We start from the raw sequence: 25362 nt of genomic DNA, 5'->3' as shown, positions 1-25362 counted from the left end.
GACAGGATATTTGCAAGACTTACATATTGCTATTTGAAATTCAACATTTGCATTATCGAAATAACAAATAGGCAAGTCGTATGTCTGTGTCAACAGATAAAAAAAAATTGTTATAACTCAAATATATGATATTATTTCACAGGCGTCTAGAGGTTCTCATAACATCAATGAATTAATCCGTGAAGGATCCTTTTATAAAATAATAATTATAGTATATTGTATGGAACGCCATAGCTGTCTTATGATTCTTTTTTATTTTAATAAGGTGGGGTTTTATTATACGAAGGTGCTTTCCATTATACGAAGGTGTTTTTCTATTATACGAAGGTGATTTTTTATTATACGAAGGTGGTTTTCTATTATACGATGGTGGTTTTCTATTATACGAAGGAGGTTTTCTATTATACGTTTGTGGTTTTCTATTATACGAAGGAGGTTTTTTATTATACGAAGGTGGTTTTCTATTATACGTTGGTGGTTTTCTATTATACGAAGGAGGTTTTTAATTACCCGGTATACGAAGGTGGTTTTCTATTATACGTTGGTGGTTTTCTATTATACGAAGGAGGTTTTCTATTATACGATCACAGGCACTTGTCTCAGAATTTTTTTTCCTATATAGGAAAAAAATATTCTGAGACAAGTGCCTGTGGTAATATGACCTAAATTTTAAATGTAAAATAAACAGAAAATACGTTTCTCTTTCCAATTTCACTCGCCCATGCACCCCACCTTTGTTTTCATCTACTCACAACTGTATTAATTCTTAAGATACGTCCATCTAAATGAAGTCTGATTGATCCCTAGACTTGCTTCAATTCCCTTTCTATTATTTTTCTCTCACTAATTTATATGTTTACTGATAAGTGCTAGCCTACTGATTGCCCCTTCCTCCTGCAGATGTCAGTATAATTGTAATCTCCTAGTTATAGCAGTAAAACTATTAAAGGGGCAAAATTGAAAAAAAGAAATAAAAACATAATTAGGAAGGGACATGTAGCAAGTCTAATTGATCCCCAGCTAATCCATGTTTTAAAACAAACGCAAATAGGATCCATATTAAATTTTATCAAAATAAAATCACTTTATAGGAATAGATATTCAAAAAGTAGTTATAAACTCCACTAAATAATTCAAATCATATTCATGTTATTCGGATATTCTTAGATACATTTCTTTTTTTTTTAGCAGAAATTACCAAAAATTGTTTTAACTTTCTTTCTGACTTTAAATAACTGATTAAAGATTTACGTTGTACACAAAATATGATGATTTTTTTTATGTCCCAGCTTAGATAAAAATTAAAAAAGGAATATGAAATCTTTCTTTTTTTTCCCTATTTTGAAACTACGATGTTTGTACAAATTTGTCGTAATTTAAAGGCAAATTCACCCTTGAATTGGACAAAGTATTGTGTTTTTAGTCTCGCTACACACGGTGAGATTTTTTTTTTATTTAATAGAATAACGCCCCTTTCAAAATCACAGGCACTTGTCTCCGAATACATTAAGGTATATATATAGAATTTTTTTTTCTGAGATAAGTGTCTGTGTTCAAAATCTATGCCGGAACCGCCCCTATAGGTATCCAAAATTGATTTGAACTAGTGTAGTATATATCTGAGGTAGTTAATGCACACCTCAGTCGCATTAGACCAAAAAAAATAAATGAAAACATCAGCATGAAAACGTTAAATTTATAGTGAATATATAATGCGAAGGCATATATTATAGGACCAAAACAGTCGCCTGAAAAAGGAAATTAAAAATTCGGAAATTTGGTCCGAATGCAACCTTTATTTAGAAAACACGGAAGTTTGGTGGCTACTTTCACTTTCGTTTTGTTGCTTATCACAGTTGTACTTTTTCTTGTTTTTTACTGAGACTGAGTACTGAGAAGGTAACTGACATTAAAAAAAAGTATTGTTAACGCAAGAGTAAACAGACTGTTATTCTTATATTTGCTTGTCAGTCTGTTATAAAAACACATTCGTTTTTCTTTAAATAAAACGTTTGAACGTTCTAACAGTCTAATCCAGGCTTTCAAACAGAGACATTTAAATACAGTATAGAGGGGGAGGACAGGGGGGTACCCTTCTCCCTTCTCCCACCCCTCTTCTCCTTTCTTCTGCCCCTCTTCTCCTTATTTTTTTTTTTTTAATTTACCGGAAAAAAGAGAGATATTTTATTTTTTTATATTTGATTTTTTTCTCCAATTTCTCCTTTCTCCCAGCCTTCCTCTCCTTTCTCCTACCCCCTTTCTCCCTGTCTCCCTTACCCATGTCCCCCCCTCAGTATACATGTTTCTGATTCAAATTATAGTTACACTTACTTTACAAATCCTTGGTTTAACAAAAAGTATACATATATGCTGTCAAAAATAGTATTATAATTAATACTATTGATCTATGTTTTTGTTTTTCTTTCAATGCTACATGTTTGTAGTGTAACTGTTTATTGACTATCGTTTTGTAATTTTAATATGCCTGTGTGTTTGTTTTTTTGTTGTGTATTTTAGTAACAATCCTATTGTTTGGATTTCAAACTAATAAAATTCTTATTCTTATTCTTATTCTTATTCTTATAGTTTATTGGCCAAAATTTTGTATTTCTTCATTTTAATTCTTCTTAAGGGCATACGATACAGTTTTGATTCTGTATTTACAAGTTCATGAAAATTTGCATATAGGCTATTGTTTACCTGATTAAATCAAATATGTAATAAAAAATATACCTTTATGTGCTACTTTTTGAGTAAAATGAGGTCGAAATTTTGTATATTTGCTCAAAATTCAGATTTATGGCCTTAATTTCTTTGTCGAAAGAATGACATAACTTTTTTGTTATAAAAGATAAACACAAATTGTTTTTTGTTAAATAATTGTTAATTTCTGTTTTTTTTATAAGTATCCTAAAAAATATGCATTTGTTTATTCAGAAATAACTCATATTTATCAAATGTTCATGAATTGAGGAAAAAACGTAATTTTTTACTGCATGTTTATCAAAATTAAAAAAAAAAACTCTATTTACAGTTTTATAAAATTTGGGTCACATAATCTCCCTGCAAAATGAAACAAATTGCCGTTTTGAAAAATAGGGGTCCATGTACTCGTTTTCAAATTAAATCAGTTTGAATGATAAAAATCAGTCGAAAAATGCATCTTTTCCCGATATGTCACAGTTTGACGTCGCTAAAATAACATTTTACCTTAGCAACGTCATTACCTCCCCTGTAACTGTATCGTATGCCCTTAAGGTAAGGTTTACATTGTAATCGGTCCAAGAAATTGGTACAAACACAATTAAATATTACAGACAATCTTCTGTCTTCTGTAAGTTCTGAAATTTAAGGTATTTGGAATGAGGGATTGGATATTTATAGTCATCTTCATGTACATGTTCTCAATCATGTGATTCAAATAAAGCATTTAATACTGATATGTAGTTTTCTGTTAAGATATATTATTGTACAAAATGACTTCATGTTTAATATTAAAAATGTGGCAAACTGTATCATGTACATGTATGACAGGTTTAATTTGTATGTGTGTTTTTATTGTTTCCATTTTCGACATAAGAAAAGCCTGTTCCAAGTGAAGAATATAACAATTTTTATCCATTGCATTGGTTAGATGTGTAAAAGATGAGCTTTTGACTTTGACATTTCATATTAAGAGTGCTTTCCGATTTCAATTTCCCTTTCAGTTTAATAATTTAGTTATTTTACTTTTTTCTACCTGTCTGCCAGATTTTCTTTTGCTATGCAGCAGTTTTCAAGCCATGTCATGAATAAAATTGATTTTTTAACAATAATTTTGCTGTGAGAAAATGTGTTAAAATAGCAGCTGATTTAAATTAAGTGGGTAAAGTTGGTACAATGTATTTCTATTCTTAAGGCAATTCTTAATATTTACCAGAGAGAACAGTATAAGGTCATTTGTCTTGCAGTAATGGTGTAATAGACATAATAATTACAAACTTATAAGGGGTCATTTTCATTGTCACATCTCACCTTTATAGTGTTTTTTAAATGTATTTTGTGGGGTCACAACTAAATACTATTAATGTTTGAGTTGTCTACAAGTTTAGGAAGGTTTTCTTTTAAAACATCAAATTCTTTTTCTTTTTTCTTTTCAAGCCAACATCATGATTATATTTATTATTATATTGTAATCTAACACTATATCCGTACATTCAGTCACATTTTAATTTCATAACATTTGTACCAAGAAATAAGACACAAAATATGGTAAATTGAGATAAAGTTTAACAGATTGTTTTATCTTAGACTAAATATCAAGACTGAGTCTATCTGAGTGTATTTTTTTTTTATTTTAATCTACTTGATTCAATATGGATCTAACAGTTTTATAAATTACTATAGGGTCAATGCATATATACTAGCACTATTTCACACTTTTTATTTAATGTCACAGATCCTTGATACAAAAGTTTATCAGAATGAGATGGGTATAGGGTAAATAGTATGAAGCATATTTTAATATATGGTAACTAGTGATTATTTATGCTACCCACTCATGATGATGCATGCATAGATAATATTTTAATATATACATGTATGACTGCACATATATGATTGATTATTAAAGTAGATATAGACAGCATAAAAGTTTTACATTTTATAAGTTTGATGGTTGGTATGTTAGGCATGAATAAGAAAAAAAAAAGGAATCTTGGTTGAAATGTAAATTCTTGGTTTTCCTATACCACAAAATCCATTGAAACTTGTATATTTATACCCAATGAGTATTCAGTACATGTGGACTAAAGGTTGCTTTTTTATTTTCTGTTTTTTCTTCTTATCTCAGTTGAAAAGAAATGTCTGATGAAGAAAAGAAGAAAACAGTACTTGTAACAGGTAAGTTTGTACTTTTTAAATGCTTTTCAACTTCAGTTATAAATTAAGCTTGAAAAATTCCACCACATCTGTTAATCCTATAGTGTCAGACTATCAGCAAAATATGTAAAAAATAAACAGATTATTGAATGCTAATAAACTATTATTGTGTTACATTTGATGGGAATTTCCCTTAAAAGTCAATACTGTGCTCTCCATAAATGATTACCTCATTAGTTCCATATGGAAAATCACCCAGTTATTTCCCCTTTTGAAAGTGTTATTTGTTAAATTTGTTAGAGTTATCTCCCATCTTTGCTTCTGTAGTGATATAATTTGATAATTTTATTTCCTAATATATCTTCCATTTTAGTTTTAGGTTCTTGTATAAAAAAAACAGTCTGATAGAACTGTACAGTTAGTCAAATAAAAAGTTTTTTTTAATTTTAGATTCAAAAACTGATCATTGTCATATTAATATAATTATATCAAGGAAAGGTACAGTTTAATGCTGTAACATTGGCACTGTTAATGTTATCATATCAAATGGAAGTGTTTCTCATCTGGAATAGGATGCTTTTCCCCATTTAAATTTCTGTTGTAGTTCTTGCTTGTGACAGGTAAATTTCTACTCTTTGTAGTATTTCTATTTGTATCCATCTGGTAATTAAGCCTTTTTCAACTGATTTTTTTAGTTGGTTCATATGTTATACTGTTACACCACTGTCCTAGGTTAGAGGAGGGTATGGATCCCGCTATTAACATGGTTAACCGTGCCACATTCTGTATGTATGTCTGTCCAAAGTCAGGAGCCTGTAATTCAGTGGTTGACAACTTGTCATTTGTTGATGTGTTATATATTTGTTTTTGGTTAATTTTTTATAAATAATTAAGGCAGTTAGTTTTTTTAGTTTCAATTGTTTTACAATTTGTCATTTCGGGGCCTTTTATAGCTGAATATGAGGCATGGGCTTTGCTCATTGTTGAAGGCCTCATGGTTACTTTTAGTTGTTTTTAAATTTCTGTTTTATTTGGTCATTGGCAATCATGCCACATCTTCTTTTTTTATATATCCATTTAAAAGTGTTTGCTTTGTCATAATCTTTCAAGACTGATCCCGGCTATAACTGCCAAGCAATGCCACACACTGTTAGAATCAGTTGGAATGACTTTTGTTTTGTTGAAACTAACAGAGCAATCACCCATGTATATTTGTTAAGGATTGATTATGACAGACTTTGTGTTATTTCTTTGATTTTTCTGCATTCCTAAAATAGTCGTATCCCATGTAAATTTATGATATCTGTTTCTTACTCTAAATTTGCATTAATATTATAGAGCAAAATTTACAAACATGTCCATGTCAGGCCTAATTTTATAGTTCAGAACTTGATATCAACTTTTGATGAAGTTACCTCCCATTTAAGTTGTATCAATATTGTTTTTGCCATAAAACTGTCTCCCTTTGAAAAAAATGTTATCTACATTTCTTTAGAATTATCTTCATTTAATTTTTTTCACCAATCAGAGATCTGCCAGAGTGTTTTTTTTTCATGGTATATTGTTTTTTTCATGGTATATATTTATTGTGTATCTTCCATGTGGAAATTCATAGTGATATCACTTCTCACAGGCACTTGTCTCAATTTTTTCCCCCTATATACAACATATTAAGGTATATATGAATTTTTTTTTTGAGACAAGTGCCTGTGTCACTTCTCCATAAATGTTAGGTATCCCTTTTACAATAACTGGAAATGTCATTTTGTTAACTTCTTTACAAGTTCAAATTATCTGGTTCTGTAGTGATAAAGAACCCGAAAGAGCTATAATCATTGTAAACTGTTTTTAGTATGAAGTCTTACAATTTGTTCTATACACTTTTGTCACAGGCCCCCAAAAAAATTAAGGTATATAGGGAGAAAAAAGTTTGAGACAAGTGCCTGTGACTTTTTAATGACATATTTGAGTTTTTGTTAATAGTGTTTAACATTTTTAATCTGCCACATTCTGTTATGCCTGTCCCAAGTCAGGAGCCTGTAAATCAGTGGTTGTTGTTTATTGCTGTATATTATATTTGTTTTTGTTTATTGTTTTGTGCATACATCTGGCCGTAAGATTTCTCAGTTGAATCATAGATGTAATACCCATTATTGGGTATTACATCTATGGTTAAATTGTTTTACATTTGACATTTGGACACCTTTTATAGCCGATAATGCAGTATGCAGTATGGGTTTTTCTCACTGTTGAAAGCCTTAGTGACCTGTTGTTGTCAACCTCCAAGTAAATTGGTCTATTGTGGAGAGTTGTCTCATTGGCAATCAATCAACATCTTCTGATTTCTATATTTCTACAGTATAAAGTTGTAATTTTTCTAAGTGTTATAAACATTTTAAACTCATGATAAAGGCAAAGATAAAGAAAAAATAAAAAGGAGGGCTCAGGGAGTTCAAGCTGGAAAAAAAGGGACACTTTTGCCTAGTCTACTTAAAATAATGTTGTTACAAGATATTATCCCCAGCAGATTTACTTAGTGGGGAGACATAACTCCTCAGGTTGCAGAAGTCATAGTATTTTGTCATGTTCATAAATTGGCATGGTTGTCAATTCTTTTAGACATACGAATTTTGAATTTGTTAATTGTAGGAGACTCAGAGTTGTTGAGACCATATATGTAGGACTCAAATCTATGATGGGTTCAAATCTATGGAAGATTCCTAATGAAATTGTAATAATTTATTTCTCAATTTTGTTTTTCTTAAAAAATCGCAATAATAAATTTGCACAATATTTTCTTAATTTACAGTAGGGTCAATTTTATGGCTGTGAAAGGCAAATACATTTTTTTGTACCTTAAATTTCAAATATTCTCCATCTCATCTTTCTATGAATAAGAACTTTTGTGTTGTTCACACATTGTTGTCAATATAATGGAATTTTATTCGACTGTCAGTTAAGAGGTTTAGCTAGCTATACAATTAGGTTAATCCACCATGTTCTGCATTATAAATGCCTGTACCAAATCCGGTCACGGAATATGACAGTTGTTATCCATTCGTTTGATGTGCTAGAGCTTTTGATTTTGCCATTTGATTATGGACTTTCTGTTAGAATTTTCCTTGCAGTTAAGTATTTTTTTTTAATTTTACTTTTTAAGACTCGAAGGATCAGAGGTTGAAATGTGACATGCCTTTTGATGTGATAATATTTGAAATCATGTTAAAAATATTTGCAAAGCAAGATTCAAATTCACAAAAAAAAATTATTCTCTTTCTGAATATATGTGTTGGTATTGTTGGTTTTGTTGTATGTCAAACATTCATATATTCATTATCAGAGACATATAATACATTATGTATTATATGTCTCTGTCATTATCAATGAAAGGGAGTATTAATAATATAAACTTAAACAAACATTTTTAAAGTGTACCTTTTATATATATATTTATAAATTAAGAATTATAACTTATTATCAAGTCATATTAGCATTTCTAAAATAAAATTACAATTGATCTTTAGTATATTGAATTTTCATTATTTTTAACAATCTTTTCTTTTGAGTCTATTAAATAAATTTTATAGTTCCTTCTGGTTGTATTTCGAAGTCGCTTTTGAGATTGGGTTATTTTTCAATATAAACCACAAATCACTAAAATGATATTTAAAAAAATATAAGTCAAGTCTTACGATCCACCTGAGACTACTATAACATATAGTGTTATAGTAGTCTCAGGATCCACCAAGGAATATAATGGCTCAAATGTAACAGTTCATGGTTACTTCATATATATTTGCTTCCTGTGTTGTGAGTTGCTTTTAGTTCTACTTCATCCTATATACAGTTGTCCTGTTAGAGTGCAGTGACGGCAAGAGAATACGGATGTTGTATTCAATTGTTCTTAGTGTGGTGACAAGTCATCAAATCACCCGCACTGTCTAGATTGTGAAATGTTTGTGTTTTAATATCAATTATAATTACATTGTCTCTTGGTGTTGTCATGATACTAATTGGTCTTAGTGGTTTATTCTGGCAGTCAGGATTCTACTTCGTCAAAATTATCTCCCCATTACGCCAGTTCATTTTCACAATCGTAGAAAGGGAAGCCATTGTGGGTATGACGCGCTGCCAATTTTGCTCTTGGAAACCGATAAATTTATCAACATTGCACCAATACGATCTTTATATGTCAGTTTTATTTTGAAATACAAATGTATCAACTAATCTGACAGTTAATGATCTTATCTGCATTTATTCATCTTAAAACTATTGTAAAATCGGTTGTTAGGCGGAATTTTCAAAAGATCAGAAAAAAAATAAAAAAATCTAATTAAACCGTCATTGGGAGTCAGTCATGTATCAGTTAGGAAATTGATGAGGACACAAATAGTTTTATATATAACTTTTAATTGTGTGAAATAATGCACCAAATCATGCAGGATTGATGATTGTATCAGTTTTTGAAAGTGTACCAAAATATGGTGGGCTAAAAAGGATAGGATCCTTCCATATGAGCCCCACAACGATCTTACAGGTATCTTACAGGTAAATATTTCGTGGAATGGCAGACTAGATCATTTTGGTCTTTTGTGGATAGTTGTCTCATTGAAAATCATACCACATCTTTTTTACAGATGTTTTTAGTGGTTGAAGACTATAAACCCTGGTTATCACACACACAAACATTATAATTTTTCGAAGATATGCATTTTAATCATCCAACTTGAAAGACTGTCGTCAAGTATACTCTTAGTAAAATATTAGCCTTTCGAACACACCTACTTTGTTTTTGTGATTCATTAGATAGGTCTTTCACTTGACCCATATATTTCATCTTTAAGTGCTGTGATTTTTTTAATGTTATAAAGTCAACCTATAGCTTTGATATATAAAAATGATAGAATCTGAAGCGAGACGCTGCATTAAATATTCTCGCTTTGTGCGATATAAAGACAAAATATTCAACTCAAACACTCCCTAACATAAAAAGGTGCACTCTATTCTCTCATTTCGATACATTTGGAATTTTTTCTTGAGTAATATAATGGAAGGGCAGACACGAAAATTACTGAACTAATAGGTTTATATGTTTTCCGTCCGTGGTATTTTTTTTTGTAAAAATCGGAGGTTGTGCATTTTCTACATCCAACTTGAAAGATACCCATGTCGTCGACTTAATATCTAATTGTTCTGCTTAACAATGTACTAGATAAATTGAAAATTTATGCAAATGGTGTTTTTAAAATAAAACACTTCGTTATTAAGAAGAAAATTGTTATTTTATTTGTTTGTATAAACTTTTAAAAACTTTGTCACTAAAGTAAACATTACAGTAAGCATTTATCGCCTTCTCTAAGAAAGAGCTTAGATTCTTTTGTTCTATTTCAACCGGGTTTCCACCCAGTCAGGATTCTACTTCGCCAAAATTATCTCCCCCTTACGCCAGTTCATTTTCACAATCGTAGAAACGGAAGCCATTGTAGGGATTCCAATTTTCCTCTTGGAAACCGATAAATTTATCCACATTGCACCATTACGATCATTATATGTCAGTTGTTTTTTTTAAAGACAAATGTATCAACTAGCTAATGTGCGTCAGTTAATAATCTTGTCTGCATTGATTCAACTTAAAACTATTGTGTGATCGGTTGTCAGGTGGAATTTTCGAAAATTCATAAACATTAAAAAAAAATTCTAATTAAATATTTCGTGGAAGGGCAGACTAGATTTTTTTAGTGTATGGAGACTAGTCACATAATGGAAGGGCAGACACGAAAATTACTGAACTAATAGATTGATATGTTTTCCGTCCGTGGTAATTTTTTAAAAAAAATCGGGAGATTATGCATTTTCTTCATCCAACTTGAAAGATACCAATGTCGTCGACTTGATATCTAATTGTTCTGCTTAACTATGTACTAGATGAATTGAAAACTTATGCAAATGGTGTTTTTAAAATAAAACACCTCGTAATTGAGAAGAAAGTTGCAATTTTGTTTGTCTCTATTAACTTTTAAAAATTGTGTCACTATAGTTAACAATACAGTAGACATTTATCGCCTTCTCTAACAAACGGCTTCGATTCTTTTGTTCTATTTCAACCGGGTTTTCGACTGCTAGGGGAGAACATGTGCGTAAATAACAAATAATTTTCTGCATAAAAAAGTCAAATTCCCCCCCCTCGCTCCGCTCGGTGAAACATCCACATCAATTCAACCCTGGCTACGCACTTTTCCTACTTTATTACCACTGTTATAAATTGTGGATGGCAGTTGTGGTCAATTCATTTACAATCTCAGTCAGTTTAACAGTTTATCAATAGTCATGAATATTCAGTTGTTGTAGTTTGGATCCACGCGCGTCTAGAGTAAATACAAAATTTAAATCTGGTATCTATTATGGAACGCAGGAACCACATAAATGAGATAATCACACTTTATCGGGGATAATGCTAGATTATCGGTCGACCATTATAGATGTACGGCGAAAAGTATACTTTACGGTGGTAAATGCATTTACGAAATTATCGTCGACAATCTCAGTATCGATCATAAAAGAAAAACAGTCGACAATTTATAATAAAGGAACGCAGGAACCACATTATTGGATAAAAACAGTTTAACCGCGATTCGTAAATGCATTTACGCCCTGTTTTAGATAGCAATTCATATGTACCCAATCACAATAGGTTATCGACAATGCTAATTAATTGCGTCCAATCATATCCATGGACTCAAATGACAACACATTTAAGTCAAATCGATCGTCTAGCTAGATTTAAACAACCGACAATTAATAGTATTTTAAAAGATTTAAACACTGTTTATCTGTCAAAATTGAGACGAAATTAATTACATGCAAGTTCCATAATCTATGATCAATTCATAAATATTTCTTCCCATGCCGTGGACACACCAGTTTGATTTGTTTCATTTATATACATATCAACACTAAGTTCAATGGAATGGCGGTCAACACTTTGCAACTCTCCAACATTAGACTGAGTGATCTCCCCAGGTATGAATTTAGGAATAGAGTCGTAAGTTGTTGTGGTTGGTGCTATATGGACTGTGACTTTTTCTATCTTTATGATTTTCTGGAAAAAATCTGTGGCATCTTTAATGTTTATGAAATCCTTGACTTCCTCTGTTCGGTTTTCAACTTCTTTGATTGATTCAATGGTTGCTGAAAGATCATGTTCAATGGATTGTAGAACTTGTTTACTAGTACTGTCTAATTCCCTTTCTAGCTTTTCAAAGTGATTGTCAATTAATTTTTTCAAACTTTTTTTATGATTAAGAATATCTTGCCTAATTTTCATTTGTTTTGAGTTTTCTGCTGTTTTAAGCTTCTCCAACTGATCTTTTCTAGTGGTCATGCTTGCTTTCGTGTCATTAAATTGACTTTGTCCTTTCGTAGTTATCTTTATCTTCATTTCGTATGCTTCACTTATTTCAATTAAATCGTTTGCATGTTTCTTATGAACTTTTGAAACACGTCAAGTTGGACAAACGAGACTGTCACATTTTTTGCAGAAAAGACAGGAAAATTGTCCAGGATGTTCATCACATTTAATGTTGGTAAAATTCAATTCATCATTGTAATGTCCAACATCTTTGATATCCACGATCTTATGATCCTTTGCATTTCTGAATTTCGGGTGTATTTTATCACGACAGTTATTACACATTAAAAGATAACACTCTATACATTTCCATTTGATGACTTTGTCAGTTTCACACAGTTGACAATTGATATGTATTTGTCCTTTTTGGATGGACTTAGAAAACGCCATTTTGAATGTCTGCCTTAGTTTACTTCCTTCTTTGCAATAATCTGATTTGGAATAATCAATGAATTTAAATGTTATCTACTGTCTGTATAAAATAAAATTGATAACTATGTCAATAGATTGTTTATCAGGTTGTTTTTTTTAACTTATTCGATGACATAACATTGAAGTTAAAGTACTGAATTGAATGGCAACAGTGCGGTATCTTACGTTTAATTCAAGATATAGATTTTCGACATGCTGCTTAAAGGGCCAAGTGAAATATTCTTATCACTCGTAGTCGTCGTCGTTAACTATTTTTACATTTTGAACTTCTTCTAGAGAATCAGTGAATGGAATGGAACCAAACATGGCACGAATGTTCCTTATGGGGTGCTGACCAAGTGTTCTGTCTTTGAAGTCGATCCAATATCCAAGATTGGCGCTAGCGGTGGAATTCGTTTAACTCAGGACCCTTTTAGAAATACATACAAATGTCTTCTTTTAGAGAACCAGTGAATGAAATATAAACCAAACATGGCATGCATGTCTTTATGAGGTGCTGATCGAGTGTTGTCACTTTGAAGCTGATCCATTATCCAAGATGGCTGTCAGCGGGGGACTTAGTTTAATTAACATAGGATCCTATGGGAAATACATACATACTTAATAGGATGAAACCAAACATGGCATAAATGTTTCTTATGCGGTGCTGAAGAATTGATGCTTCTTTCTTGCTAATTTATTGTTCACGATGGACAACAGGATTTTTGTATTAAATTAATTTTTTTATGTGTCTAATTTTCAACCTTTGGCCTCAATCATTATTTGGTTATTTGTTTTGATTTTATCTATTTTACATGATTTCAAACCAAAGTAGATCAGGTGAGCGACACATGCTCTTGAAAGCCTCTATTTATTTTTAGAGTGGAGGTATTTCTCACTTTATTTAATTGTTCAAAGCCGGAAATAACTAGTACACTACTGTAGTTGCATCGTTTTTTATTAGAAAAACATGACTGTATAAGCCTTAAATTTTAGGTTTTATTGTATTACTTTACATTGATGTTGGGATAGTTACATTATTCTTTTTTTATTGTATGAAAGGAATTAAGGATTTAATTAACTAAGTTTGAGATGAAAGGTAAATTATTGAAAAAAGAACACCATTCAAATTCTTTAAAAGTAAAACTAACTAATAAAACCTACTTGTAATAGCATAAGACTTAGTGAGGTTAGTGTTTTTATATTTCAAAGATAACAGACGAGTAAGGATACAACATTTTCACTTCCCTTATTTACCAAGTCAGACTTATATTTCATTCTTTCTGCAACTATATCCATAAAATTGAGAATAGAATCTTAACCCGTTATGACCCACTAAGATCCTCATTTTCTTGTTACTTAACTGCAGTCTTCCATTATTAGAAAATGTATTCTACTTATTTGCATCCTACTAATTGTATGAGGCATATGGTACAAAACATACAAGAATCAAATTAATTTGAGTAAATATGAGTCTATGATCCAAAATAATCTGCACAGATCAATTCATAGCTTTATAAAGATTTATTATTTTAAATAGAGCCAATACCAGATGAGTATTTATTATCTGAATAACTAAACTGTTTGCAAAAAGTAAGAATATGCTAAAGGGGCAGTCACCAAAAGGTAAAAAGATGGTTCAAAAGAAAAAAGTGAAGGCGAATGAGTAACAAACAAGCAATAGTTTAAAAGGACTAGTAGTAGAAAGTAACAATGCAGCAACAAGAACATTAACAAAAGTACTAAGGATGAGCTCAAATGCTCCTTTAGAAAGACAGGTCTGATGAACTAGTTGTGCATGCTATGTTGCTTAGGACAGTTAATAATATGTCCAACTAGATACTAGGTGAAAAAAGGAGCTAAAATGTTGACTTTTGTTGTGGAATTTTGTTCATCTTTTGAACAATAAATATAGATACTTTTATCAAAATAATTTTTGAAAATTCTAGGTTTTGGACCATTTGGAGAGCACACTGTAAATGCCAGCTGGGTTGCAGTCCAGGAATTAGCAAAAAAATCTATACCTGGTGTTAATATAGTAATACATGAAATTCCTGTTGCATATGAAACAGTCAAGAAACAAGTCCCACAACTCTGGGAGGAAGTCAATCCACAGGTAAGTTTAGTTATTTGAAATGCATCTTCAATGTTCAATAATTACGATCCGGAGGAGGTGACTGGATCGTATCCCTTGGATAGGTTATAATTAACAGATGAAAAGATTGTACATAGGTGTCAACTTTGGAACCAAAATAAATTTGAGAACTCTTGCTAGTCTTGGGAACATATTACATTTTTTGTAAAGGGAAATTTACCATACGACTTTTTCATATTGATTTTTTTTCTTGTGCAGCTTAGCTACTAATGCGCTTTACCGTTATCTTTTTTGACAATAACAAATGAATTCATATTTTAATAAAGTTAAAACAACATTTCTGGTAGCCTGGCCTTCCATATAGTGTGAGCATACACAAAAAACTTTGTGAACTTTTACTGAAAAAACACTTCTTGAGTTAAATAGATATACCATAGTTATGTTCTTGTAAATATTGTATTTTATACAGTTATAGTTTTCTTATATCTTTAATGTAACTGCTAGCATTTGAATAGAGAAAAATAGTGTAGTTCAAATATAAAAGAAGTAAAAGCATATTGAGACTATATCAACATGCAACAAAGGCTTCTTTTTTTTTATCCTATAAATAAGACAGGGGACATTATTTGGGGCAACTATGTGTTTTATGTTTGCTATTCACTACAAAATCATTAATAAACAGTTGGTTTTATCCCGAAATTGCACAAATTGTAAGCCTTATTTTACTTCCTTTAGCTGGTCGTACTTCAACAAGTACCAGAATGCACTATCTAGTGCTGGAAATCCTACCGATTATATACTCTGCAGTAATAGCAAAATAGTATACTAGTACTTGTACTAGGTTTATATTACATTATCAATTAATTTATGCTTAATTTCAAATAGCTTGTAATTCATGTTGGTGTTTCTAAAGAAGCCAATGCTATAACACTAGAACAACAGGCTCACAATGATGGCTATAAACGACTAGATGTCCTTAACACTTGTCCATCAAATAATTGTTGTGTGGAAGGAGCTGATACATGTTTAGTGTCCAGTATAAATATGGAAAAGGTTTGCAGTGACGTGAACAGTTCAGGGTTAAAGGTCAACGCAGTTGTATCACATGATCCCGGAAGGTAAGAACGATTTGATCTTATCGTTTAAAAAAATAAATTGAGGAAAATGTCAATGATAAAGAATCCCAACAACATATAAAATATCTTGACAAAACAATAATCTGCAATGTGTCATCACAACTTGCTACTTATATCGGAACTGACAAGAAATAACAGTTTTTTTTTTTAAGGTGGTATGGGTGTCTTTCGCCATCTTGGATTGTAAAAAACAGAGAATCTAAGGTCCATATTTTCTATCAAATTAGCAAAATTTGATGCAAGAATGCTGATATTTCATGTGTTTTTACATTTGAAAGATCCAATTTATAAGAATATAACTTATAAATATAAATATATGTACAAGTGTAGATTATTTTTGGTTGTTTTTAAATATTTTGAAATTGTCATTTTAAGGGGAGGTAACTCTAAAACAGTGCATTTTCTGTTGGATTGTTCATGGAATTTTTCTACTTTGTATTTTAGCCGGAAAAAACGCACGGTGACCCTATCTTTTCTTTTGATATTATCAAAGCATTGTTTGAAAGCTATATTTTCCTAATTTATTTTACAATTCTATCATTTCGTTTAGTTTCTATTCACAAAATAGTGTTTTTTCCTGTATAATCCATACAAAATTTGTCATTTTGTCACGACCCGTAGCTTGAAAAAATGCACGGTGACCTATCATTTTAATAATATTTTTTAACATGTATCAATAGATACTACATTTTGGCAAAGTATGAACAAATTCTATCATTTTTATTTTAGACTCCTATACCACCTTAAATAAAACAATTACAGTTTAAATCACACATTATAGCCTCAAAGAGGGGCGAAAGATATAACAGGGACAGTCAAACTCATAGATTAAAAATAAACTTACAACGCCATGGGTAAAAAAAAAATAATTAAAAGACAAACCAACAAATGATAGTACACAAGACACAACATAAAAAAATAAAGACAAAGCAACAGGAACCCCATCAAAAACATTTCTTTGTTAATTGGTTTCTTTTTTATTCTGATTTTTTTTCTGTTTTCAGATATTTATGTGATTTTTCCTACTTTGTGTCTCTACATATAGACAGATCAAAATCAGCATTTGTACATGTTCCGCCACTAGGAAAACCATATACTGGACTAGAATTAGCAGATGGACTAGAACAAGTTATACTGAGCATGCTCAGCCAAATTTAATGTTGATTTCATATTGCAATCTTATTAACTAATATATGTACCAATAAACACATTCTTTATACAGCACTTTAAGTTTGAAAATCAAAAATGTTAACGGATTATAAATCTTTCAAATACAATGGCATCATGATGTATTTTTTTAATATTATTTTGTATCATAATATTATTTTTATCTTGCAACAATCAAATCTTTTAAAATGTCAAATTGATTAAACTATCCCAGTCTATGAGTAAATGTTCAGTGATTATCACAACAAGGAGTTGTTTTAGTACTGAGTTAAATGGAAGTATTTTTTTCAATACATTTTATTAACTTAAAAGTGGGAAAGAAATTGTCATAGTAATAGTAATATGATGAAAAACAAATAGTTCCTCATCATGCCCCACTCAACCATAAACGAATTCATAATATGAATAATAAATATATTTAAGCTTAATGTATGCTACACACATAAGGAATTTCATTCATTTCAACTCTTCGTGCATTTGTTTAAAAAATATTGACAATTCTTGTTTCCCCCTAAATACATGTTTCCTTTGTAAAAAGATATATAGATCTATAAAATTCTTTTGTTCAATAAATAAAGGCAACAGTAGTATACCGCTGTTCAAAATTCATAAATCGACAGAGAAAATAATAAATCCGTGTTAAAAACTAAAACTTAGGGAAACGTATCAAATATAAGAGAAGTACGACACAACAGAGACACAACATCGAAAGGTAACACACACAGAAACGAAATATAATGTAACAATGTTCATTTTCCTGACTTGGTACAGGGCATTTTATGAAAAAATGGTGGGTTGAACCTGGTTTTGAGGCATGCCAAACCTCCCGATTTAATGGCAGTGTTAATTATAACATTAAAATGACAACATTACACGACAGGGTTACAATAAATAAACAGATGAATGGGAGAAAATATAGTACAGGGAAAGACACGAATAATAGCCATCTAAAGGTAATAGTTTAAGAAATATTGTTATACACCAGACACGCGCTACGTCCACACAAAACTATGCTCAGATGTAATATATAATATTATTACACTTAATCAAATAGACTTCATTAATATACCCTGGCAAGTTTTGTTGTTATCATGTCATAAAGTAAGCTTGGAAGTCGTATAGTATCAGGCTGTGAGCAAAGGCATGTAAAAATAGAAAGGTTGCTATGCACAGTATTACCAATAACTATGAAAGTGACACAAGATCTGTAACATTCATGTTAATAATCAGATTGTTATAAAATCACCACTGGCTATTCTTATCTCTTTTAATGTTGTACATTTGATAGGAATCCTCTTGGCTGTCAATACTCCATAACACATGACGTCATTATTGTAGTTCCAGATTGTAGCTTTTAGATTTAAAAAACACTTATGGTCTTGTTAAATTAAGGAAATGTGCATTTTGTGCTGTACAATTGGCACCGTTAATGTTATATATCCAATGAAAGTGTTTCCCATCTGAATAACGATGCTTAGCCCTCATATAAATGGTTCATTATCTGTATGTATTTCGTTGAGTAGCAGCGAAAATACATGCAGAGTTTCATATAAGTTCAAATGAAATTTGATCTCTAATTTGAGTATTGCCAATGTTGTGCATTTGTCATAAATTTTCCCCCTTTTCAAGTTAGATACATCTGTGTAGCTTTTAGGATATTTTTCATTTTAGTGTTTCTGTATTTGTTTCATTAATATGAGCCCTGACATAACTTCTTCATTTTATGTGTTAATTGTGTATCTATTGAGATCCCCTATCCATAAATTTGTAGTATCTGTTTTCTATAACTCTTAATATATAACTGTTAACAAAAATACTGAACTTCCAGGAAAATTAAATCCGAAAGTCCCTAATCACAAGGCAAAATTAAATGACAAAACACATAAAAAACGAACGAACAACAGCTGTCATATTCCTGACTTGGTACAGTAATTTTTAAATGTGGAAAATGGTGGTTTGAACCATGTATAAAATCGCTAAACCTCTCACTTTGTACGACAGTCTCATCAAATTCCGTTATATTTACAACGTATTAAAGGTCTTTGTCATTCTTCAGGAAATTGAGTTTGATTGATTTAAGACTAGTAAAGTCTAACACTGGTTAAAGACTTGTCGGTCGCCTGAGAGACTCTTCTAAAACTCGTAGAGCTTAACATTGTATTAACATTTGTCTCACTTTTGCGAAACCATATAATGAACTTGAGATTAGTTATTCTTGGGATTTTCCCCCAAAAGAAGTTTACCCCAAATCATTCTTTTATTCATATTATAATATCTTACTTGTGTTGCCAGTAGGTCTTATATTTTTATCGTTTTTGTTGTAAAGAGAAAAGGTGTTTTATTGGTTGATGGAATAAACAGAATAATATAATTCTTTAAGAAATATGTTAAATCTCAGCAATATCTTTATTGGTAGTGCACGAGATATTATACTCAATTCAATTGCATGACCAAATCATAGACCTTAAAATTAAATTTGCTAATTTTGCACTAAACAAACTGGCTATGCAAACTTTAAGAATGGTAGGAACAGGAAAAAATGTCTCTATGCCTTTTGGAATGATTCCATGTGATTATAGCATTTAAAAAAACTTTGCTCAGCATTATTTAGTGCAAATCAAAATTTCATGTCATAGCAAATTTAAATGTTTTAGTTCTGAATACATGTGTTGTTTATTGTTGCTTGTTGTAAGTGATAGCTAGGGAATTAAAAATTAAAGATTGAAAATAGTATATTGTATTAAGAGTTGCATGTACTATTGGTTACAAGCAGCATTTTTAACATAACATAACAAGACAATAATAATCAAAACCAAGGAGTAAACAAAGACTCAAAAAAGCAAAGGACATTTACATCAACAAATAAGAAACAATACGATGTTACAATAAAAGAATGCTCAGAAGCTATTTATAAAATGAAACTTAATAAATCTCCTGGATTAGACGGTTTAACAGTTGAATTTTATAGAAAATTTTTGGATAAATTGAAGTTCATAGTAGTAAATATTCTAAATAGTGGATATAAAGATCAAACACTTACATACTCACAGCGTACAAGTGTAATAACTCTATTATTCAAAAAAGGTGATCCATTTTCACTAAATAATTATCGTCCTATTTCTCTTTTAAATATAGACATGAAACTTCTTTCGTATGCTCTAGCACAATGATTGAAAAAAATCTTGCCAAAACTTGTTAAAGAAGACCAAACTGGATATGTAAAGAATAGATTTATTGGTTTTAATCTTAGACAGATACAAGATATCATTGATTTCACTGATTTATACAAAATTGAGGGGGCTACAGTCTTTGTTGATTTTTCTAAAGCGTTTGACTCTCTAGAATGGAATTTTATGTTTTCACTTTTAAAACATTTTGGATTTAATGATTCTTTTATAAGATGGGTTAAGACTTTATATAGCGATATTCAAACATGTGTTATGAATAATGGTTGGATATCTGATGTCTTTAAAAACACGAGGGGTATTCGCCAAGGATGTCCTTTATCTGCTTTATTATTTGTTTTATCTGTGGAAATTATGGCTTCAAGATTAAGAAGCAATACTGATTTAAAGGTATAAAAATCAAATTAGATTACAAAAGTCATAGTATAAAAATTTCGCAACTAGCAGATGATACTACTTTATTTTGTTGTTTTAAATATGACGTTCAAGTAGCTATGAATGAAATATTTGGTTCTTATTCAGGATTGAAATTAAATAGAAATAAAACAGAGTAGGAAAGCTTAAATCATGTAAAGACAAAATTGAGGGAATCAACTGGAGTAATGGACCAGTTAAAACTCTTGGCATATACTTTGGGCATTGTAGGGAGGAATGTGAAAAATTAAATTGGGAAAATAAAATAGAAAAGGTGAATAAATTATTTTGTTCTTGGCAAAAAAGAAATCTTACTATTTTGGAAAAAAAAATTGATAATCAAAACACTGATTGTGCCCATTTTTACTTTTGTCGGATCTGCCTGCATAGTTCCAGAGAAATATTTAAAAGAAATAGAAAAAAGTTGTTTTAAATTTGTTTTGGATAATAAACCAGATAAAGTAAAAAGAAATTCAATTATTGGTCCATATGAAAAGGGGGGATTGAATATGATAGATATAAGGAGTTATTTCACTGCTTTTAAAGCTAGTTGGGTAAAAAGATTAGTAAATGATTGTGAAGGAGGTTGGAAAATTATACCTCAGCACTATTTTTATAATTTTGGGTCAAATTGGTTAGTGTTTCAGAAAAACAGTGGGGATAAGCCAGACGAAAGCATTGAACACATACCAGATTTTTTATAAAGATATCATAAAATGTTGGAAATTAACTGGTGGAGGTCTAACAAAAAACCCAGATACATTTACAGATATAAGAAAACAAATATTATGGAACAATAAATTTATTAAATTTGAAAATAAAGCTATATTTTCCAAAAAGCGATCTTATTTATGTAAATGATATCATAGATGAAAAAGGCTGTATTTCTCAAGACATCATTTTAAATAAACTAAATAATAAATCAAACTGGATAGCTGAAATAAATTTAGTAAAGAAATCAATACCAAAAGATTGGGCAGTAATTTTAAAATCGGAAAACTCTGTAAAAAGTATTGTTATTATAAAAAGAAACCAATTTATATTGGAAGGTTTACTTATAAAATTAGAATCACTATCGAATAAACTTTTATACAAGTCTCTTATAAATAAAAAAATTGAACCAGCTATTGGACCAAACAAGTGGCTACGTATATTTAATATAGATGATGTGTTATATCAAAACAATTTAAACAATTTTTTATTCAGATATTTAAAAGTAAATAAACTTAAAATGTTCAGATTGAAATTAATACAACATATTCTACCTACAAAGAAACTTTTATGCAGGTGGAAAATTGTAACCAATATCTCTTGTAATTGTGTACACAAGAAGAGGATTATGATCACTTCTTTATACTGTGTCCGTATTTAAAACTTTTTTTGGAATACAATAGATCAAGATTTAAAGAACAGTAAAATAATGTTTAAGATAAAACTAAGACACTTGGTATTTGGATATAAAACTTCTGACGAAGAGTATTTTGACTTTAGTTATTTTTTAACAATTGTTGGTTTTTCAATTTACAAAGTCTATTACATATCTGATCAAAAGACGAAAAATGTCAATGTTTTCTCAATTTTTCTCGATGAGTTCAATAGAAGAGTATGTTTGAAAATTAAAAGTAATTTTTTAGCAACTATTAGAAAGCATATGAATAGTCATACTAAGTGATATTATTTAATATATATTTGATAAACAAATGTAATATGTATTTTACAACTATTCACTACCCTGAGTGATTAGTCGATTGTAACAAGGAACATCAGGAGGAGCTTGGACTCCTGAAGGATATTGTAACAAGCCAATATTTGAAATAAATATTTAATTATGTTGTTAAAAAGAAAAAACACCAATACGAACTCCACTAAAAACCGGACTGAAATCAGGTGCTCCGGAAGGGTAAGCATTTCCTGCACCGTGTACGGTACCCGTCGTGTTATTTATTTGTTCAGTTCGGTAATGATGGAAGGTTATTATGACTGATATGAATATCGAATGATTTCTGACACACTTTTGTCATGATGGCCAATCAGCTCGTGATGGCGACCGTAAAATTTCTTGAGTGATGACCTTAATTTAATTGATTCATAGCCCTGTTTTAGCAACTTTTGAGAAAGCAGTATTCCTCGTTCAACAAAATCAACGTACTTTGAGCTAGATCTAGAATATCAATTGAGACACATATACTCCATATGCGGGTGCTGCTGGGATGTTACACAGAAATGGAAAGTTGACTACATGTATAAGAAAATTAAAATCATCGCGTTTGTCATAAATTTTGGTATTCAACCTACCATCAGTAGTCATTTCGAGAAAAAGGTTGATGTACTAAAAACTTGAGATAAGGGTTCTAAACAAACAACTTTCTTTTTTTGTGCTATAAAAAACATTTCCGGAAATTGTAATAATTTGACTGGCATTTATGTCATCTGTCCACCAATCCCACATTCATAAATACACGCTTTAATTTCAGAATTTATAGTATAATTATTTTTCTGTACTAAATTTTTGAACTTCTTACTTTATTTTTTTTACTTTGTTTATATACGAGCATCACCGCTGTGTCTTTTGTAGTCGAAACTCTAGTCTGGCTCAAACACAAAATTTCAATCTTTGAGCTATGAACAGTTAATTCGACATTCTTTACTTTTTGGTTTCCAAATATTGTTCACATTTATATCTGATTATATTTCAATGTAACCTTAATCGTCAGATAATATATGAAAATAAACCCAAAATAACTACACTAAAACAATATTTAAATATAAGTTGAACTTTTTTCTGTTGATTATACCAAGAAACTAAATGAATCAAATGTCATATTTCAACACTCTGTTATGGTCACTTCATGTATCTTTGCTTCCTTTGTTGTACTGCCTTTAGTTCTGCCACATCCTATATATAGATGTCCTGTTGGTGTGAAGGCAAGAGTACAGGGATAAAGTATTACATTGTTATCACTGTGATAAGCCATTAGATGACCATTATGGTCAAGAATATGTAATGAATGTGTATCCTTGTCAGGTACTATGACATCGTCTTTTGGTGTTGTCACTATACTGACTGGTCTGAATTGTATTTCCTTGTTTATATGGGCATGTCCTGTATATGTATTGATTATATCCCCTCCCTGTCCTAGCACCACCACTCTGCCACTATCACTACTAGGATGGCAATCTGCCACATGTATATTACCATTTCTTGTACTTGTTATAACCTTTGGGTAATTAAATACAGGTTGATTTAGTTGGTCATGTTCGTACACAGTCTCGTGTTTTCCATTTGCATTCATCACAAACACAGCTCTTCTTCTTAGTTTCTCACTATAACCTCCCACAACTACTTTATTTCCACTTGTAATGTGAATGGCAGTAGAAAGAAAAGGGTTTACATCATAAACAGTTTCAGTAAGTTTACCAGTGGACATATTCAGTTGCTGTAGTTTGGATCCACCAGTTGACAAAAGGACATCATCTGATTGAAGTATTGCCATGCCATACACTTCTGTCTTTACACATGATAATAATTTCAATTTATTTCCATCAAGTTTAACTCTATTCACTTTGTTGTCGATATCACAAGCTATCCACATTGCCATATCCTTATTTGAACCAGGACATAGATATGTTACTACTGATAGATCAGTTTGAAAGGTTTTATTAATAACCGTATTAACACGTCGCTCCGTTGATGGTTTGACATCACTTTGTAATACTCCAACATTAGACTGCATGATCTCCCCTGCTATGAATTTAGGAATAGAATCGTAAGTGTTTGTGGTTTGTATTGTAGGAACAGCAAAGGACTTTTCTTCCAACTTTCTGATATTCTTGAAAAATTCAGAAGCATCAGTAATGCATATATAATTTTTGAGCTCACCGTTTTTGTTTTCAACCTCTTCAATGGACCCAACTATTAAGGAAAGGTGGTGTTCAATGTGTTGCAGAACACTTTTACTAGTCCTGTCTAATTCCCTTTCTAACTGTTCAAAGTGATTGTCAATTATTGTTTTCAAAGTTTTCTGGTGAGAAAAAATATCTTGCCTAACTTTCACGTGCTTTGAGTTTTCTGTTGTTTTAAGTCGGCTCAACTGATCCTTTTCGGTAGTTATGCTTGCTTTGCCATTTTCTAATTGATTTTGTCCTTTCTTTAATATGTCTATTTTCATTTCATATGCTTCACTAATTTCAATCAAATCGTTTGCATGTTTCTTATGAACCTTTGACACACACGTTGGGCAAACAAGACTGTCACACTTCTTGCAGAAAAGACAGGAAAATTGTTCGGCATGGTCACTACATTTAATGTTAGTAAACTCCATCTCTGCATTTTGAAGTCCAACATCTTGAATGTCTACGATCTTATGACCATTTGCATTTTTGAACTTCGGATGTATTATATCACGGCAGTTATTGCACATTAAAAGATTACATTCTATACATTTCCATCTGATTACCTTTTCAGTTTCACACAGTTGACAATTAATAGGTATTTGTCCCTTTTGGATGGACTTTGAAGACGCCATTATTAATGTCTGGCGTATTGTACTGCCTTCTTTGTATTACCTATTTTAATTGAGATTAACCAATGAATTTAAATGTTTTCTAACTACCATCTTTATATTTACTTGATGAATGTGTGAATAGATTGTATAACCATTTCTAAACCTATATAATGACATACCC

General features: G+C 30.8%; 2 protein-coding genes across 3 annotated transcripts; one reads left to right on the top strand and one right to left on the bottom strand.

The window, feature by feature from the left end:
* Positions 1-1809: 1809 nt before the first annotated feature.
* LOC134716034 (pyroglutamyl-peptidase 1-like) lies at positions 1810-17127 on the top strand. Of its 2 annotated transcripts, none has more exons than XM_063578715.1 (5): positions 1810-1899; positions 4832-4881; positions 14629-14795; positions 15660-15892; positions 16915-17127. In XM_063578715.1, the coding sequence occupies exons 2-5, from the start codon at positions 4842-4844 to the stop codon at positions 17066-17068; spliced, it is 594 nt and encodes a 197-aa protein (XP_063434785.1). In that variant the 5' UTR covers positions 1810-1899; positions 4832-4841; the 3' UTR covers positions 17069-17127. The 2 variants fall into 2 exon arrangements, with proteins under 2 accessions (XP_063434785.1, XP_063434786.1); XM_063578716.1 differs by lacking the exon at positions 1810-1899 and adding an exon at positions 4635-4656.
* A 6374-nt stretch (positions 17128-23501) lies between these two features.
* On the bottom strand, positions 23502-25202 carry LOC134716821 (uncharacterized). Its single transcript, XM_063579830.1, has one exon. It carries the CDS (start codon positions 25200-25202, stop codon positions 23502-23504), a length of 1701 nt encoding a protein of 566 aa, XP_063435900.1.
* Positions 25203-25362: the final 160 nt, after the last annotated feature.

The sequence above is a fragment of the Mytilus trossulus genome, chromosome 4 (assembly GCF_036588685.1).
Source record: "Mytilus trossulus isolate FHL-02 chromosome 4, PNRI_Mtr1.1.1.hap1, whole genome shotgun sequence".
Taxonomy (NCBI): Eukaryota; Metazoa; Mollusca; class Bivalvia; order Mytilida; family Mytilidae; genus Mytilus; species Mytilus trossulus.
Note: the sequence above shows the minus strand (reverse complement) of the source record. Positions and strands in the feature narration are given on the sequence as shown.